The 19985-nt window shown below is 39.6% G+C and overlaps 1 protein-coding gene across 1 annotated transcript in view; it reads left to right on the top strand.

Moving 5' to 3' along the window:
- Positions 1-19473, top strand: part of mmd (disintegrin and metalloproteinase domain-containing protein mind-meld) — a 163740-nt gene extending 144267 nt beyond the window's left edge. Inside the window, exons 12-25 of the mRNA XM_090105283.1 lie at positions 1987-2154; positions 4807-5111; positions 5644-5763; positions 7082-7259; positions 11425-11578; positions 12696-12795; positions 14231-14380; positions 15246-15320; positions 15584-15642; positions 15841-16049; positions 16327-16518; positions 16990-17159; positions 17721-18032; positions 19125-19473. Of these exons, the coding sequence (XP_089961409.1) occupies positions 1987-2154; positions 4807-5111; positions 5644-5763; positions 7082-7259; positions 11425-11578; positions 12696-12795; positions 14231-14380; positions 15246-15320; positions 15584-15642; positions 15841-16049; positions 16327-16518; positions 16990-17159; positions 17721-18032; positions 19125-19263 (2331 nt within the window). The 3' untranslated portion in view covers positions 19264-19473. The remainder of the gene's footprint in view (positions 1-1986; positions 2155-4806; positions 5112-5643; positions 5764-7081; positions 7260-11424; positions 11579-12695; positions 12796-14230; positions 14381-15245; positions 15321-15583; positions 15643-15840; positions 16050-16326; positions 16519-16989; positions 17160-17720; positions 18033-19124) is intronic.
- The last annotated feature ends 512 nt before the right edge of the window (positions 19474-19985 follow it).

Genomic DNA, 19985 nt, shown 5'->3' on the forward strand with positions numbered 1-19985 from the left:
GGCTGCCCGCGTTCAGAATTATCTCTTCGTTTGCGAATATATAATAACACGAGCGTCGGCCCAGAGTTTATTGGAATAAATTTACATATTACGGAATGATAATGCGGGCCACCACTCCGCTTCGATCCTCCACGTTTACATATTTATCGGCGGATGATTGTGACTGAGTTTTATTTCCTTCTATTGTAGTCGCCACTTGAACTTCCAACTAGAATGTTGTGTCATCGCGTTTATTTTTTTGCTCGATATATTTTCCGATGCAAATGGAATATATTTTCTTGTTTTTCGTTTGTTTGATGTGGTTCACATTGAATGTGATAAACTTTAGGACTCGACGAAATCGAAATGTGCTAGAACATAAGTTTTTTATTGTGTTCTAGGAACGAGCCAAGATATCAAATAGAATCATGTTGTATAAGATTTTTTATCAAAATTTTTATGTTCGGCATACACTTACATACACTTTATTCATGTTAAACAACTACCTACCCTGATGAGGTTCATATTAGATACGTTTTCTTCTCGTGTATTCCAATTTGTTGAAATTGTAACAGTACTTTTAAAAGATAAAGATATAAATAAACAAAGATTTCAAGCACTTATTTATTTCGTACCTACTAATAAAGGATTTTCGTATAAATGAAGCAGTAAAACAACCCGATTATTTCCCCCATCGATCTCGTTTAACAATTCCACTGTTTTTCAAACAGTTCATTAACGAAAAGGCCAAAGATAAACATCTCGTTTTAACGTCAGTCGAAGGGCGATTTGCATGATGAGACTATTTTTAGAACAAAGAATGGCCCGAGAGCGGTAGTTAAATTTTAATGGGATTAATCTTTAACGAAAGCTCATTAGTAGAAAGCGCCTGAGAACCGAAATCGTTCTGTTAAATTTGAAATTAGCTCATTAGAGTTTAAAACAGCCGGCTTACGTATGATATACCAAATCCTACGCGGAAATTAGAAAAGTGATCCGAACATTTCGCGTTGGTTCGCTGCGTTCAAATATGTGCATAGCAAATGGTTGATACATATTCATTTTACATGTTTTATTTATGATATAAGGCAGCGTATGGGAGGTTGGACACCCTTACCGTGGCATTAACCAGAGATGAGGATCGGGATATATTTCATATAAAATATCTCTTCCATTTACGGCTACAAAACATCGTAGAAGCCAAACTGAAACTGAAACTTTCATTCGCTTAGCTAGAATTCATTAAAAACCCTTCCAAGCTCTTTTGATAAATGTGAGCCATTTGCGCATCCCAAAAGTGACCAGTATTCTGAAATATATTTTCAATAAAGTCGATCCTTTCTTGCAATGGGAACGTTAATAGATTGCTGATGAATAACAGCTCCGATTTTCAAGTTTCCCTCAATTCAAATTAATTGTCGAGCAGCGGTTGCGGCCTGAAAGAAGCGAAGTCTGACACTCGACTAGATCGGTGTTTATTTATTTGTTAAACGACAGCTTGAATATAATTGATTGAGTTTCGAGTTTAGTTTATTTGAGATAAAATGTTTGGCAGGAAAGACGTTCGGTTAAAGTTTACAGGATATCTAGAAAATTGTAGAAAGATTTATTAGTGTTTGTTTACCGTCAAATAGTTCAATGGCCTGGAATACACTCCTAAATATATCTTGTTCAAATTAAATTCGGCTTACCTTGTAGAAATTAAATGATCTTTTAATATCATCGTAATTGCTGGATAACCTTATCAACGACGCGTGACATGGCTCAGCCAAGGAAAGCGCGTGTGCTTGCATTACCCTCGGATGAACTACATACACGTAGACCAAGTTGCATGGACCCACCTAGGTATATACCTAAAGAGCCATTATATTGTACATACGTGTATCTTATATTGTTTGTTGTTTTCTATTATCAAAATATTTAATATTGCCCTTACATCGTGCACATAATTGAGTCTTCTATTGTTATTTTTTCTTTTATCTTAATCAACATTAAATCTACCACCAGCTGGTAGTCCACCGTCAGTGCGGCAACGGCCGGCTGGACGAGGGCGAGGAGTGCGACTGCGGCACGATCGCCGAGTGCCAGAACCTGAACCCGTGCTGCGACCCGTTCACGTGCCGCCTCACCAAGGAGGCGCAGTGCGCGGCCGGCGACTGCTGCGATCGGTGCCAGGTATACTGCCTCCACTGTTCTGATATCCTAGTACTTTTTGAAGTTCTTCAGGCGCGTTGAGAGTAAAATTTCCAGGTCGCGTCATGGTAATACCGTCACGTCATGGAGAAAGGCGACGTTTTTGGTATCTTTGAATATTGCGAAATAAGTTTCACTTCTGACACGTGTGCTCGGTACAAACGCTTTTTTTTATACAGGGTGGAAGTTTTGTATGGACCCTGGAGGAAGAGTACTTGAAATACTTCGATATAGCAAATTTTGGTGAAAGGAAACATTACTTTATTTTTAAAACGAAATAGGACTGCATTTTGAGATTGTCGATAATTCACTTACAATGCCCGAGAATCCTGCGACCCGTTCACGTGCCGCCTCACCAAGGAGGCGCAGTGCGCGGCCGGCGACTGCTGCGATCGGTGCCAGGTATACTGCCACCATTGTTCTGGTATCCTAGTACTTTTTGAAGTTCTTCAGGCGCGCTGAGAGTAAAATTTCTAGGTCGCGTCATGGTAATACCGTCACGTCATGGAGAAAGGCGACGTTTTTGGTATCTTTGAATATTGCGAAATAAGTTTCACTTCTGACACGTGTGCTCGGTACAAACGCTTTTTTTTTATACAGGGTGAAAGTTTTGTATGGACCCTGGAGGAAGAGTAGGTACTTGAAATACTTCGATATAGCAAATTTTGGTGAAAGGAAACATTATCGTCAACCGAGGCAAGTGTGACAGTGGGGCTAGTGTAACAAATTCAAATTACGCGCCCTAAACACGTTTATTTGTTTTAACGCCATCTAACGTACGTTAGAAGAACTTATTCATCATTAATTTTTGTATCGACACACAGCAAATACTCAACTGTTTTACCGACATACGCCATTTTGAAAAACAAAGCGAATTATGATTGAAGTCCGTGATATCTGGGACGTCGCGTTTAGTGATTTTTGGTGTTTTGGAGTGTTGTTTTAAGGAGTTAAAGGTAAGCGACAAAGTATTACGATTTGTATTTGAAGTTTTATATGTTTCTGTGCCCAAATTTCTGATATTCTTTGACATATGTGCAATGTCACACTTACCTCACCTGCTAACCTAACATGGGAAAGTGTGACACAGTCACACTTACCCCAGCCCTTTTGTATGAGGATACCATGATAGTGATGGGACAGCATATATTTATACAACGATTTTTTTTAAAGTAAAATTGAAGCATTTTTTTTGTTTTAGATGGTACGATACTATAAAAGAAAAGCTACTGATAAATACTTACTCTCAAGAAACTCTACGCGAAGCAGTCAAAGCAGTACGGGAGCAGCATATGACAGCTTTGAAAGCATCCAGAGTTTACAATGTTCCTAGAGCAACTATAATTTCACACGTAAATGGTGTTTGTGGTGTAAAATCGAAATCTCATGGGAGACCAACAGTTTTTTCAGAGTATTTTGAGAAGAAAATGGCTTCAATTGTAATAGTTACTTTTTTTAATTAAATATAATATTTAACTAATAAGTACATATTTACGTTTTATTATGCTTAAACCTTCCCGGGGGAAGTGTAACATACTGTCACATCACTAGTCCTCGAAAAATCTGTCACACTTACCCCTTCTAGAATATAAATCTGTTGCAAGCAAGAATAGACTATCGTGTTATTGAATTAGATTATAAATTAAGTTGACATATTTAATATCTCATTATTTCAGTAAGAGACCAGCAACAATAACCAGAGGAACAAATAAAAATGCTATCTGTTACACTTGCCCCATTCCTGGGGTAAGTGTGTCAATCTCCAACCTTCCTTTCTTTTTGCTTACGTATGTCACACAAAACTTCTAGGAACATTACAAATCATTGTTAAAATATTGAACAAATGAATAATTAATGTATTAAAATTAAAATATCGGCATAGGACTATTACGGTAACGAAATATTTAAAAAAATAATTTGTACCATTTAAATTTATGTCACACTTGCCTCGGCTGACCTTACTTTATTTTAAAAACGAAATAGAAATTCATTTAAAGATATTAAAAAATTGACCTTATTACCATGCCCTAGAAACGTATCGTTGACTACCACAACTATCCTGATATTATCATAGTTTTTATAAGAACCAGAACATTTTAAAACCAAAACAAAAAAGTATATTAATTTTCAAATAAACATACTGGTGTATAATTAAAACTGCTACATTTTGTGCCTTTGTATGTGTACACTTCTAATTTATACTGATTCCAATGCGGCGAACCGACCTTTACGAAACAGCAATTCCCAATGTATCAATTCAACCTTAATTAACGAACATTGTTCAACGGACATTACCATTCTATTCACTGGCCGTTTTGTTTCAGATCTATTTTAAAACTAACCCTTTAAAGGGCTTTAATTCCACTGCGTTCAATTTGGACTTCTTCCTTTCAGGGTTGTAATTTATTTACATTTTTAACGTCAAGCTTAAACTGCAATTCATTCAGCTAGATTTCTTTTAGGAATGCTTTTGAATCGTTAAAATACATAAAAATCGTTTACAACCGGTTCAGAAGGCAGTTTTAACAGAAAAGTAATAAGCCGGCAAGAAACCATTGCATAATTTTGTGTTTCTCTAAAACTTTCTAGATTAAATGACCAGAAAAAACTTCTAACTTCCAAATTTCTTGCTAGCTAAAACCGCGCGGCGTTGTCTGCCGAGATTCGACCAACGAGTGTGACCTGGAAGAAACCTGCACTGGGCTATCTGGGGCTTGTCCAGCAGACGCATACAAGAAGAATGGGGAGGCTTGTGAAGGGGGCAAGGGGTATTGCTTCGCGGGACAATGCCCCACATTGTCCCTGCAGTGTGAGAAGATCTGGGGCCCGGGGACCATTGGGGCGGATAAAGAGTGCTTCGAACAGTTCAACTCGAAGGGTGCGGTTACTGGACATTGTGGAAAGGACGCTAATGGGAATTTCATCAAGTGCGATATGGAGTGAGTTATTTTATATACCTTAATATTTGAAATTAATTTAATAATGGTGAATAATATTAGTTAGTTCTTGACATTCCTAATTTAATCCTGAAACATTGCATACATATAATAACATTCTAAGAACTGTAATTCGAAATAATATGAGCAATTTTGATCATCACCATTAGATCATTACATCTCAAAATCATATTGGAACATTCCATTCTCAATATTATTACCGATCGTTCAAAATTTACAATCCATTGACTATTACAGAACAATTGCTCAAACAGAACCCAACATTCCAATCATCTAATTAAAAAATCACAGCATTCCATCGAAAAACTATATCAAAACGTTCTAGAACATTCCAGTACATTCTAACAACCATATCAAACAACTACAAAGTTCTAGAACCTTCCAGAAAATTCTCGAACCTTCCAGAACATTCCCGAACCTTCTAGAACCTTCTAGAACCTTCCAGAACCTTCCAGAACATTCCCGAACCTTCTAGAACCTTCTAGAACGTTCTAAAACATTCTCCATATTACAGGAACGTGCGTTGCGGCTCGCTGCAGTGCCAGCTCGGCAACCGGTACCCGATCGTGCCCGGTATGGACGAGTATTACACACGGACGGTGATTACTATCAAGGGAAATGAGTATGATTGCAAGTGAGTTATTTATTTATTTATTCAGGTTCTACAGCATTAGAGTAAATAATGTTTCATAATATTATATTGATACTAGATTTAAGAGCCAGTTGCGATTATATTGTTTGTATGAGAGAGTGAGTGAAGATAACTAGCAACTCGACCTGGATGCATTTGAATGTCATTGTTAAAAAAAATATTGATCCTAGTTTTTTCTGCTGTTCAATTTTCTTGATGACCTTTGCAAGAACAATGTTAGTAAAATTAGGATTGAAAACGAGTAAAAATACTTTTACATTCATAATATTCTGACATGTCGCTAATAATGTGATTAAGTAACACAAAATAGATCGTCTTATTTCTAGATCATTTTATTTGTAGATATAACATAAATAATATAATACATTTTTCTCAGTTGTTAAAATTTTCCATAGCCCAACAACTTCTTAGTAACGTAATTCCAGTACTTGAAACTATATATAACATTGTACCTAAACAATATATAAATGTCTGAGAACAAGCGTTTGACGTCAATTCGTAGAAAATTTTCTCGCAATTATTAAGACCTTACTTTGTAGAAACGTTTGTACATTTCGCTCTTTACAAGAAAACATAGCAATAACTATTTACTGAATAAATTCATTATAATATAAATTCTTTTTTTATATTTTGTACTTTCTGGCGTTTTATAAATTATTTTTTTCTTGACTGAGTGACAAATTATTATTAGTAAGGGCAATGGAAGTTGGTACCACTATATATGTAATTTAATTAATGGTTTTAAACCAGCATTGTACCATAACTGATAAGAAACAATAGGTGTTTTAAAACTGTACAGAGGGCAGTCATAAGACCTCTAGGTCTGGGATTGCTCTAAAGCGGTTGCGGTTGGATTCTCAAATGCCTCTGAGTCCTGTCGATGACTTATTCAAGCTGTAATTATGTCAATAAAGTTTTTTTGTGTGCCTCCAATTGTGGGTAAGAACCTTACTGATGTCGTATCTCCATTACAATCATCATCATCAATTCAGTTTCCCCCAGGAACACCGGTCTCCTATGAGGATACCATAATACTTTACTATAATTCCCTAATTGTTATTCTCCAAGCTTTTTATTTTATTTATGACGTGACAACGTCTTACAATTCGATAGCTGGCTGCACGCACGAAAAACATGACTCATGTGGCGTTACCTCGCTCTGAGGCGTTCCATGTAAGGCTTGAAGTGCAAGCGAGAGCGCGGAACAAGCGACAAAGAAGCACAATCGGGCGTTGTCACGTTCAACTATCGTCAGTAAACCTACTTTACAGACAACCAATTTTTTTTTTACAATTCGCAGGGCAACAACGGGTCTCCCAGAGCACGCGGAAGTTGGTCCACTGGGTCTGGTCCGGGACGGCACGCCGTGCGGCGACAACCTCGTGTGCGTCAACCAGACCTGCACCTCCATCTTCCCATACATCGACCACACTAAGTGCCCCGCGGACCATAATAACCACGAGTGTTCGGCGAGAGGGGTGAGTGCTCAAACCTTTTTATTCATGTAAACTTTTGATGTAAAACTTCTTTAGGCGCGTTGAGAGTAAAAGTTTGCGTCATCGCAATACTATCATGGAGTAAGGCGACGATATTGGTATCTTTTAATATTGCCAAAGAAGTTTCACTTCTGACACGTGTGAAATTTGTTTTAAATTTATGTTTAAAACCACCACCACCCCACTCGAATTGTAGCTCTTGTGCTCAGGATCTTTATCGAAAACTAAAATTTCAGATAACCAAAAAAGATGGTGCTAGGCGAAATAGTGCTCTGTTACCACTTCCTCTTAATAGTTATATGGATTGATATTTGTAATTCCTGGTGAATAACTTAAATTAAAATTAAACATGTGTGGTACGATTACGAATATGTACATAGTTATAAACTAAATAATATTATGCTGATATCTTTCTTGATTTCTTCCTGAACAACAATTCAGTATTTTCTCTAAACAGCACATACCTACTTGTATTCGGATATTGCGTTTCGGTAAATGTTTTCATCGAATTCCAAAAAAGCAAAACTCGATAACTTCCTTGATTAGTTTAATCCAGTGAGTTATTAAATTGAGCAATCGCCGAATAAAATTATACGTAGCAAACGACAACAATTAAAAGTTATAACTACGTTAGCCCACCTGGAAAATGGGAATAAAATTTTAGCTAAAGAGTAACGTGTACACTGCAGGCCAAGTTATAACTTAATAACATTTAATCAACCCCTGAATTTGGTTCGGACGTCGTTAATTATAAGTTGCCCAATGTACACGGCGCATGGTGGATGGTCTAAATTAAACTGGCTAATTCTATATTCATTAAAAAGGAATATTCAATGAGCCAAAAGGTACCTACCCACCTTGATTTACTTCTCTGTGAAGGTCGATTGACATTATTGACGTGATTAATATTGATGATGGTAATAAAGCAGTAGACCCTGTTGTTGTTTCTTTGAGGAATTGAATAAAAAATAATGAGGTAAATTTACTGACACAAAATCATACGGATCGATCAAAGTATATTTTACTTAATAGCGTATAATTTATTCCATTGAAAAAAGCAGAATTGCAGGCAAATAATCATATTATATTCTCATAACCAAAAGAAATCTTATAAAAATAGCTAAGTACTACTATCTTTTTTCTAATGTCTTTCTTCACGCTCAAAAAAATATTCTAAGTACGTTCATTAACATAAAGTCTATTTTCAAAAATCAAATATCAAGACGCTCCGTCTCTACAATTGAACCGTTGTACCCCGTTTCGTATCCTAGTAATTAGCACCTCATACAGAATTAGGAAAACGGTCGGCTAAACTTTCCCCGGGGTTATGTTCAATAAACTATTGTTAGCTCTGGCAATAGCTCTGGCAATAACTCGCAGCGTTGTGTCTAACACTAAGTGGAAACTGCAGGCTGAATCGCCTCGGTCAAACTTATTAGAATTATAACTCTGTCTTTGAATTTCACCTCGCACATTGTTATGGAAATCAGACTTACAATTTGTTTGAGGTTGTTGTTAAAATTAATCTTCACTACTTTGCAGAGATCTTTTGTTATTAAAATTCTGTTTTCTTTATTAAGAAGGGTGTTTATAATTTATCAAAGATCTACCACAGAAAGTGAATGTTATTCAAAAATTGCATCAAATTTCGTACTAAGTCCATTTTATTTTTCAGTACTGATACTTTTTTCTAACTGACCCAAATTTTACGATCTATATTTAGTAAACATAGTTCCAAAAACCGCACATCCCTTTTCAATCCGTAACGCGGGCCTTGAAACAGAATAGATTGTTCTCGTTGCCGTAAATCCACGTCAATGTTATCAGTTTAGAGATAATAGAATCCCCTACGCTGGCTATGCAGGGCGTTGGCAAATCAAATTGCGCTGTGCCTCGGTCAATGTAGTTATGTGAAGGCTGCTCGTGTGCTTCTGGATAGGAAATTACGGCTTTTTAAATATGATACTTCTTGTGACATAGGTGGGTTGATGTAAAATGGTTTGGGATACGGGATGGAATTGGGAATACATTTTCAGGTAGTATGTTTTTACTTTTCTGGCATAATGCCCAAATTAGGAGCAGCTAACTTATAAGTTGTAACAGAAGTGATTTAAAAAGAAGCCAGAAATTATGAATTAATGGAACAATCTACTGTATAACAATTTATATTCTTTTTATATGTTTTATTGAGCATGTCCTAACAAATATAGAAAACCGTGCTCAAAACGGGGAACAAAGTTCTGTTCGTCCAGAAATAAATCTAACTGAAGAGCAAATATTCAAAGTTGAAATCCGAAATGGAAGTCATTATTTGTTCAACAGTTTTCAAACCTTCACCCGAAAGTTCGCACAATCAACGTGCACTTTTACATTCCGCGTTAACATTTCTGGAAAGTTCCGAACTGTGTACAAGTTGGGACCGTAAACTTAGTGGAACACGTTGAGGCTCATCCAGGAGTGACATATCCCCGCGATACAGCTAACTTCGTAATTGCACTGAACATGTTTAGGGAAGTGAGAGCAGATGTAAATGCATGTTCGCTAAACAGGTGTGCGAGTTTTATGGGTTTGCGGTATTATGTTTTTCTACGTAAAGTGGATGAGTATAAAGACGTTAATGAATCAAATGTAAAATGCCATATGCATTGTGCATTTGTATGCTGTTTTCTCATGAACAAAGAAATTCGCTATTAATGGATTCTATTTTTAGATAAAAAATTGTTTCAAATCTTTATTCATTCATTTTTCATCTTTATTCCTTTTTGTTTTGTTTATTTTCCATACAAGATAAACTTCAAACATCGACTTGATTTGATATGAAAGATAAATACTCGAATAAGTGGGCGGGTACCTTTTATTTTAAGTTGAAACGTGAACACGCTTCTAGATTCCAATAATTCTCTAGATAAAGCCGTCATTTTCCACTATTGACTCCCGTCTTTGTTGTCTGTACTATTTAATCTCCACAATAACGAAATTCACACCGTGACCCACATAACATTGTTAGTATTGCATTCAGCTCCAACAATATGCTTCGGTTGAAGTCGTTAACGCATACTGAAATGCTCCAGCTCCTATTTCAAACTTAGATAGTCGCCGACTTCGCTCTGACGTCATTCAACTATCGCCATTGTTTAGACTTGCTTTGGATTTAGTTTTAGCCAGGAATGAATAGATGAGATACGTCTCGAATCTAGGAATTGCTTTGACGGAGATCGCTTTATCCTCTAGTGGGTTACTTATGGAAATTCTTGCTTGAAACTGCTCTAATTACGTCTTTAGCATTTCAAGTCTTCATCATTTTATAGCATCTAATTCTATATTCTAAAATAGTATTATAGTACAAGCAGAATATAGTAAATGAACTTATCAAGCATAACTTCCGATATTAAACGATCTTTCAACTACTATATTTAAAACTTAGCTCATAACACGACGTCGAAACGTTTCAAGTCTAAACGTATAATATTAAACAGCATTGAGGCGCACACAAACAGTCGTTATTATAACTTGGGTAACTCGCCGACACCTGTTCACCTGAGGATAATAATTTTGCCCGCGGGCGTGAGGAGCCGAACAATTTAACTTGCTTGAAAACTTTTTTAAATCTCGCAAAATAACATGTTGAACTCGGTGTGTTGAGAAAGATTCGTACGTTTACGTATTCTTCAGGAATACGACGTCAAATCCGCTTTGAAGACATGTAAATATTTCCTTTTAAAATTGCCATTTTCAATTCGAAATGTTTGGAGCGAAGATAAAATTTGGTTTCTTTAAAATGTTAAGTTTTTACTTATTTTGGTGTCGTACCAAAAGAGCATAATAATATGTTCTTTCTCTGTATTCCATCCATTAAATTTGAACATACTTTTCTTGCGGTCTTGTCTGTTACAGAAACTGAATCGAAAGCTTTTAAATGTACATGCGTATTATCTGATTTGGGTAAAAGCTACTTCCTTACTATCTTACTATAGAAAAAACATGCTTGTGATGAAAAAAATGCAGAAATAGTTAAGTTTGCTTTTTCACCATCTAATTTCTGCAAAGATACCTTTGCTAAATCTAAAAGCAAAATTACCTACTCCACTAACTCCAGAACCCATGAACAGTGCCCATACTCATACTCATGATGGAACAACAATTCCAGCTATGTTCGAACATGAACAAGTGCGTGTGCAACCGCGGCTGGACGGGCCCGGACTGTTCGCAGCCGGACGCGCTCCCGCCGCTGCCCACCGCCTACGTGCCCGAGAACGCGACCAAAGCGGCCTATAACATGACCAAGAAGGAAACGCCGTATGGTGAGTCTGATCCAGTAACACACGACACTATACAAGTTAATGATTCTTGATGTTTAACTGTCTAACTAAATGTTGATTCATTTGTGTTTCTTGTTTTGTAAATGTACATACTGAATCTTAGTCACTTTGTATTTCTACTTTGGTAACTTTAAAATGTAATATTCTTGCTCTAACTTAATATTTTTGTCTATGTGTTGTGTCTCTAACTTAATATTTTTGTCTATGTGTTGTAACTGATAACTCTATCTAACTATTAAATACTCAACAAATTAAAACATTTCAAATTTTCAGTGTAATTACTTCTACGCTTTCTTATTTTATTTCTACTTCCTGTTACTTTGTCTCGATTTTGTTAAGTGTGTTTTTTTGAACCGCTACTAATATTGTTTGCTCTGTATGTTTTCAGGTGCCTTCTTATGTCTATCCCCCTACTTGTGTTATTTTGTGTATCCAATTGGCTTCATTCCGAGCACTGCTCAACAAAATTGTGTACCGAACACAGTTTCGTATACGCGTTCATTTTTTCATCACCAAGATCAATATTTACTGCATATGTTAATTGTTCAGTATCGCACATTGTTGCATCAAGCATATAGTACGGTGAGAACGCGTAGACGAGCATTGTTCGGAAGCGCGGCGCGACGTTGGAGACGCCGGCATTAACGCGCGGGACCCCTCTCTTGCAGGTGAACACGGCAGGAATAACATGAGCACTATGATGATGGTGGTATTGTTACTCGCTGTCGTGCTCTCCGTGTTCGTGGGTTTCGCCTGGATGGCGTACTGCTTCAGGTAACGGCCGGTAACTCGGTGTTGTGGCAATGTCGCTCGTGCCTGTTGTCGTGTCGTGTGTGTGAGCGGTCCCGCGCCGCCGCGTGTCGCGAGCGCGCCGCGCGCCCCCCGCCCGCTGCTCCCAGCCCACTATATTGAAATTCTGGAAAATAAACCTTAAACAATATTGTTATTGGAAAAATGTTAATTGGTAATAGAGATAAAAAAGTTCGTGTAATGAACTATAAGCTCAGTGGGCACATAGAGCAGCGGGCGGGTGTCGGCGTCGCGAGGTGATCTCGATGTCGCCGGCCCGCGCGTGACTAACCCTTCTCTTTGGGCGCAGAGAACTACCACGGCTCAAACACGGTATTCCTCGTGGCGGTCCTCATGTCTGTGGTAGGGGGGGTATTCATAGTATTTGCCCTGAGCGCTCTCTGCTACAGGTCAGTCGTAGTACACAAAAACTTCTCCCTGTGCCTAAGGTTAGTGAGCAGAAAACAGACCAAAGGTAGTCTTTATGGAGAAATTTACCGTCACCTTCGTATACGTTGTATGTTTATTTAGACGTTAGCGTTGATGTTTCCGTTTATCGATGTCGACGATTGATTTATTTATTTTGTTTCGTTGGACGTTGTTTGTTGATTGTGGTCGTAGAGGTAGTTGGCGGGTGGCGCGTCCGACTGCGTTTGCTCTGTGGTTCTGCGCCGCGGCCGGGCGCGTTGTGCCGCGGCCTGCCGGCCCGCCGCCTGCCGGCCCGCCGCCCGCAGGCCCGCCGGCCGGCCCGCCGCCCGGCGCGCCCGGCCGCCCGCCCGCCTCGCTGCATGCCACGAGGCTTACCCACCTTGTGTTCGAGCGTTCGAGCGACACCTCGACTCAAACCCTTAAGATTCTGGGCTCTTGGATGTGTGCATTGGCTTATGTGAACTTGTGACTCGTTTTCGTTTCCTTTCTTGGTCGGAGCGAGTCGCCGGGCGCCGCGGACCGCGTCCCGGCGGCGCGACCGCATCTACATCTTCCTACATCTCCACTCTTAGATATCGGTTGCGCCTCTTAAAATCGATTCGGAATCATTCATTTAGCTGTCATGCTCGTGAGTAAATGTAAACAGGAAGATTTAGATAGCCGACTCTGATATCACACATCATTCACTGTCACTAAATTCTCTATGAACTCTTTTGCACGAACGGCGAATGTGCGATGCACGAATTCTTCTTTCAAGCAGCTGTCTAGTTAGAACGCCTAATGTTGTATTTAAGGAACGATGTCGTTCCATTAAAATTGACGTTAATTGTTTTGTACCAAGTTTTAACTTTAATCAATTTAACATGTAGACAAAATTTTGATGGAACGAAGTCTTTTCATTTAAGCTAAGATCGATCTATTGATTATGTTTCCATATAACATTAATTCCCATGAGGAATGAAACGAAAAGTTAAATTAATCTAAAAACAATATTAAATTCAATTTAAAGTAATTAAAATATCCAAAAGCGCCAGTTTTGTTCTAATAAACTTAAATTTGTCAGTAATGAAGCTGCTTAACATAACAATAAAGTGCTTGATGTTGCTAAAATAAAAAGTAAAACCCCGTGTTGAATGAAAGCTATCAAAATCGGGTCAGTATAAAAAGTAACGTTAAATAACATAGTCTTTAAAATGTAGATAACCGTAACGCTACAATTGCACACAAGCCTCATTGTTAACTTTCATTCGCACATAACCATCAGGACATATCAAAAATCGGAAACGAAAACATCGTTTTCAAAATTGACCCCCTAAAAACTGGAGGTGTTCTCGATTCCGCAATGAATAGACCGCTTGATGTTGTAAACGTAATCGATTGATCTGAGTGTGCGTTCCTACGCCACGCCTGCACCAGGAAAAAGAGTACGCTGCCGAAATACGACCCTCCGTACGTGAAGAAACCCATCGCCAAGAGCTTCGCCGGCGGATCGACCACCTCTAACAACTCGCAAGAGGACATCTCCATGGAAGCTGGCAAGATTCACTCCTTCAACAACACCTTCAGGTATGTTTCTCGAACGTTCTATCGCAACTTTCTTATCACTCTTACCCCCCAATTCAATATTTACCACTACTATCTCTTTCAATCCTCGATTATCTATCTGATGAATACTGTGAATTTTATTTTTGGACAATAAAATTCTGTATTTATCAGGTGTTTTTTTACACAATCTATGCGCTATAGAAAGTACATTAACTTATTTATTGATAAATGTAATTATATTATACACGGTCTTATTATAATTATTTCTATGGTGCATAAACATATTCTCCATTTTCTATTCCCTTAACTAAAATTCTGTTTCCTCTTCTAATCGGATCTGGTGATCAAACAGAAACCTCCTAAGGTATGTCGAAGCTTGGCGGCGTTTCGCCTCACCGCTCTAAACTTTTTGTTCACACGATTCTCGCTTTTATTACACTCGCCTTACCGACGGCTTTTGGTGAATTGCAATCTTTAGCCTACGATTAAGTATTAACGGTGTGGAGTGTTGTAGTGTGGCCAACCACATTCACACAGTACGCGTTAAATGACACGCTTTTTGATCTTATTTTTCCACCTTATAGAAATCATTGGGCTATTCCCAAATGGTAGAAATTTGCACTGAAAACATAGATGAAAAAAGAAATATCCAGACTCAGGTTGATATGCAATCCCTATACAAAAGTTAAACCTTTAATCCCAAATATAAACAATACAAATGTTGAAGTTGATGCTTACAAAGCAATACATGAGAGCACACTTCAACCTCCAAATAAATCAAGTACCGATTGCAATATGACCAAGACATCTCACATCGACAACGCAATCTGGATACACAATTTGTGACATAACAAAAGGCATCACTTGATTTTTCCAAATTTCTCAGCCGTGGAGACTCGCAGCGTGTAATCTTCAGACAGGGCAATCACATGTCTGGCGCTGGCACCGCTAGCAGATATCCGTGAGTTGCCATTCACAGAATCTACTTTTAACTGTTCTATTTCTATCAATGAAACAAATTTTCAATGGAGAGGTTATACATTATGAGGTTTCTTATACCCTGTACCTAGAAACCCACCGAGTACTGATATAGAGAATTAGAGATAGTCAGAAAGTCGACATAGATGAACCATTAGCTCCATTTGCATGCGCGGAGACCATTATTTGCTGTGTGACTTATTACACTTTTGAACTTTAAATTCAAATTCGACTTATTTTCTTCAGGGATCATAAGCAAATGAAGCGAGTTCATTCTGGGAGTGAAGATGAGCCAACGCATTCAGGTAAATTTCACATTGACAAATTATTTGTTAACAAACCATTTAATTTTTTACGAAATGAATTCATTACACAATCAAAGTATTCCAAAAACTGGTATTCTAGAACATGTTTAAAGAAAATATGTTTTAATCAAAATCGATTGTACAACCGCAACTAACCAACTAAACTCAATAAACAAAAATACCAAACATACATTACAGGCGAAGAAGACATAGCGTTCATAGACGTGACACCGGGCACGATGTCGAAGTTACCAGAAAAGGGGATTCTAAAGAAGCACGGGTACGGCGCTGTGGACGGGAAGGACAAGTGGGGAGATGACTCACAGTCCGAGCACTTGGAAGTTGGGTCACAGTCTGATGGACAGGAGCCAGCTGGTGCGGTCGCGGATATGGAGTATAAGTTTAAGGTGGGCTTTTGTTTCAATAGATGTTAAATTTGGTTGATAGTGTATTTTAATCATCACAATTTTCACAGTGCGCTTAGTTCGTTTCATAGACTAAGTGAAAAGATCTTACCAGACTATAAACCATCCTTGCTTCCTTGGAGCATGGGTTACATGATAACTTATTAAAAAGGCTCAAATGGCTTGCGTAACATGCCTTAGGGCATTTATTCCAATTGTGATAAAATTATCATAATGCCTTAATAGACAAAACTTTAATATTCTCACCCAACCATTCCAGGATCTAAACGGCTACCACGAGAACATTATAGAAGCGTTAAAAACAGCGGCCGCACAGCGTGCGACAGCGGGCGGGTCGGTGTCGGCGGGCTCGGGCGACCTGCGCGCGCTGCAGGACTACGAGTACAAGCGCGAGCGGCCCGCCAGCGCCGACAAGCCGCACGACGAGCTGCGACGGGCCAGGCCCGACGAGGTGAGTAGCTGTAGCTAGATAGATAGCTAGCTGCAGGCGAGCAGTAATCCAACGGGTACCACGAGAACTCAAACTCGAACCCAAACATTTATTTATTGAACTAAGCTTCTTTTAAAAGTGGTCTTGGATCGGCAAAATACAAAAAAAAATATAATTTACCACTGGTTCGGAAATAATAGCACTGAAGACAACGATTCCAAATTAAAAGTCAGACCGTATCAAAACATTGAACTTGTAACTTTGTTGATAGAACCATTCAAAAATAGCATAGATGGGTATTTCCAGTTCCATATATCTTACATATTTCCAGTGGGGAATCTGCCAACCCAGATTCTCAATAAAACCATAGCAAAAAATCTCCTCAAAAATTTGATTTATTGACAAAGTATAGAATAAGAGATGTTCACTATATTTACACAAGTAATATCAATAAATACAATTTAAAATCAACTGTTCCTATTAACATTACAGGACGAAGAGGACCAGCGGCCGTGCGGCCCGTACCGCATCCGCAACCTCGAGGACCTCATCCGTCAGCTCGAGCACCACTCCAGCCGGCACATGAGTCCGTCCGGCTCTGAAGATATCCGCATGTCGGAGACGGAGGCCGATAGACATTACAGGATCGAGGACGTGCCACCGTGAGTATATGTTGACGTCTTGGAGAACTTTCTGGATTTTATTATTCATCTGGTTGATACTGGTGAAAAAAAATCCAAAAAGTTGTTTTAAGCTTGATAAATATATTGTTGGAATCAGCGTTCAAAGCAGATCTCGAAAAGTTAATGACAGTTATGAGTAAGTATGAAGGAATAATAATATCACGTTTTTGAAACATTCGCTTCTGATCATAGCGTAGATTAGAAGAGTGAATTTTTATCAATTTTTAGTGATCAAATATCTTAAACAATAGATAAAATAGATTCAAATTGATAGATGCTTTATGCAGCCATAATTCAAGTCATTTTAGTATAGTTTAACATAATACTATGCAAAAATATCCTTTTTAAGTCGCATTCATATCACACGTCCCATTCCACTATCTCAACTTTACAAGCCTTACGCATAGTGCCCCACGACCTTACGTCATTACATCACACACTAGCACTGCGTACACGGTTGTGCGGACGTGCGATACGCTGCGATTTAAAAACGGTGGCGCCGGCGCCCCACGCACTAACTAAGCGTCGCAATCCGTAAAGGCGGTCGGCCGACAGCCGCTGCCGCGGGCGGCTCCCCCCCGGCGAGGAGGAGTCGCGCTTCGGCTACCGAAGCTTCCGCGGCAGCGGGCGGCACCACGCGCCGCTGCTGGCGCCCGCGCTGCTGCCGCACGCGCCGCACGCGCCGCACGCGCCGCACACGCCGCACGTGCCGCACGGCCACGCGCCGCACGCGCACGCGCCGCACGCCGCACACGCGCCGCACGCCGCACACGCGCACCGCGTGCCCGACGACGACGCGCTCTACGAGACGGCCGACACCGAGCGCCTGCGCGACGCGCCCGACAGCGAGAGGTACGCTTCCTCGTCATCGCTGCGCTCGCTCGACACTACTTAACGCGCTCCTGTACTTTTTGTGATAATGCATTTTTATAAGACACATACTACAATGTTCAAAAAGTTTCAGATACCACAGATGAAACTGCTTCTTATGCTATGGTCAATCTTTTAAAAAGTTCTGAATAAGCAGCTTGTAACGCTGTGGTCGATGTTTTAAAAAGTATGATTCAAAATTCTTCAAATTGATTGATTTCGTCTTAGAAAAATGTCAAATAAAAATTAAAAAATTGTATCTAAGTTGTTTTCTAAGTAGTGTTGATTGAGCCTAATGCAAAATACTACACATTTTTAAACACATAGTAGAACTTACGCTAATTTTGCAATTGCTTAAAAAATAACAATATCATCTAAATAATGTATTCATGAAAATTTTATCAACAGAACTCAAACGAAATACTTTACACAATCTTTTTATAGCTTGAAACGGGCTCCGAGGTCTTTATACTCAAAATTTTGAAGTTGCGGTGTTTAAAATTTCCTTTCCTTGTTAAAAAATCATTTGATAAAATCCTTTTGCTATATCACTTTGGGCAAAATTAAAGGAGATAGCCCATTCAAATGTAGAACATCAAAATGTAGTTTTTTTCATGGTCCATTGGCATATTAATGTTGATTTTCCTGTTCCTTAACAACAAAATTTATTTTGTTTGCATAGAACTAACGAAGCTTTTCTATACTTCATTCTCAAACTAGCATCTTTATAAATTCTGGAACAATCTTCTTGCTTTTCGCCGTATATTGTATATTTATTAGTTTAATAACTAAACCATTGATCAATGCTTAAGCATTTCTTCCGGAATTTTGACCTACCACCTTCCACATTCTTGTAAAAAAAATGAAATTGATCTCAAACACCCCATTCTGAACGTACCTACCGCTTTTCTTATAACCGCAACTTAGTTATCGACAACATTAAGGGTCATCTCCTTGACACAAAATTGTTAAAAGTAACCGATAGCGAGCATCGTTCCGATTGGCTGCGAGACCCCGGAGCCCGTCCGGCGCCGCAGGGCGCGCTCTCCGTTCCTCTTCTCTATCATTTTCTAGTGATGAATTTATTCAAGCTCAACAACAGTTAGCCCGGTGGGCGAGTGAAGAGGCGGTCCCGGTGCGCGAGTACTACCCCTCGCCCGCGGGCAGCTCCGCCAGCGACCGGCCCGCCGCCTTCCCGGAGTACACGCACTGACCCCTCCCCCCCCCGCACCACTAGCGTAGGACGCACGTAGTGACGCGCATACGATACGTATAATCGTTAGACTCGTCGAATGTAAATATGTCATAAAGTGCACGTTATGATATGACTGAGGTAGTTAGCGCGGCGCCGGCGCGAGGTGCGCGCGAGACCCGGAACGCTTTATAGAGCGCGGCTCGCGGCGGTGCTGTGCTGTGCCCGCGCGGGGCGAGCTGTGCCCGTGTGTGAGCGAGCTGTACCCGCGCAGGGCGAGCTGTGCCCGCGCGGTGCATGCTGTGCCGAGCTCCCGCGTCCCGCTCCGCCGACGACGATCTCGACTATCCGCTACTTAGATAGGCGTTAACAAATTACATTAATCTATTCAAGCGAAGCTTTAATGTGAACGAGTTAGTTCGGATGTGTCGTTGTGGAACGAGCTCGGCGGCGTGTAGATCTGTGAATTTGTCCGCTGTCGGTCGTATCGTGTTCAGTTTCCGTGTGGTTGCCGATGAAGGCGGGCCCCCGTCCCCGGAGAGTCGAATAAATCGCAATCATACTATATCACCTCTCCGACAAACAGCCCGACTTCGCGATACGTCACTGAGCGATGAAACAGTTGACACCGATGTATTTCGATTGACCGTTTTGTTTCGAGTTACATTTTTCGATGACGTTAACGTCGCTCTAGTTTAAACTAGTTTGAAATTCAGAGATCTCGAAACACCATGCACTATAAA

The sequence above is a fragment of the Colias eurytheme genome, chromosome 9 (assembly GCF_061535395.1).
Source record: "Colias eurytheme isolate Ceu_HAF_F1 chromosome 9, ilColEury1 Martin Lab GWU primary, whole genome shotgun sequence".
Taxonomy (NCBI): Eukaryota; Metazoa; Arthropoda; class Insecta; order Lepidoptera; family Pieridae; genus Colias; species Colias eurytheme.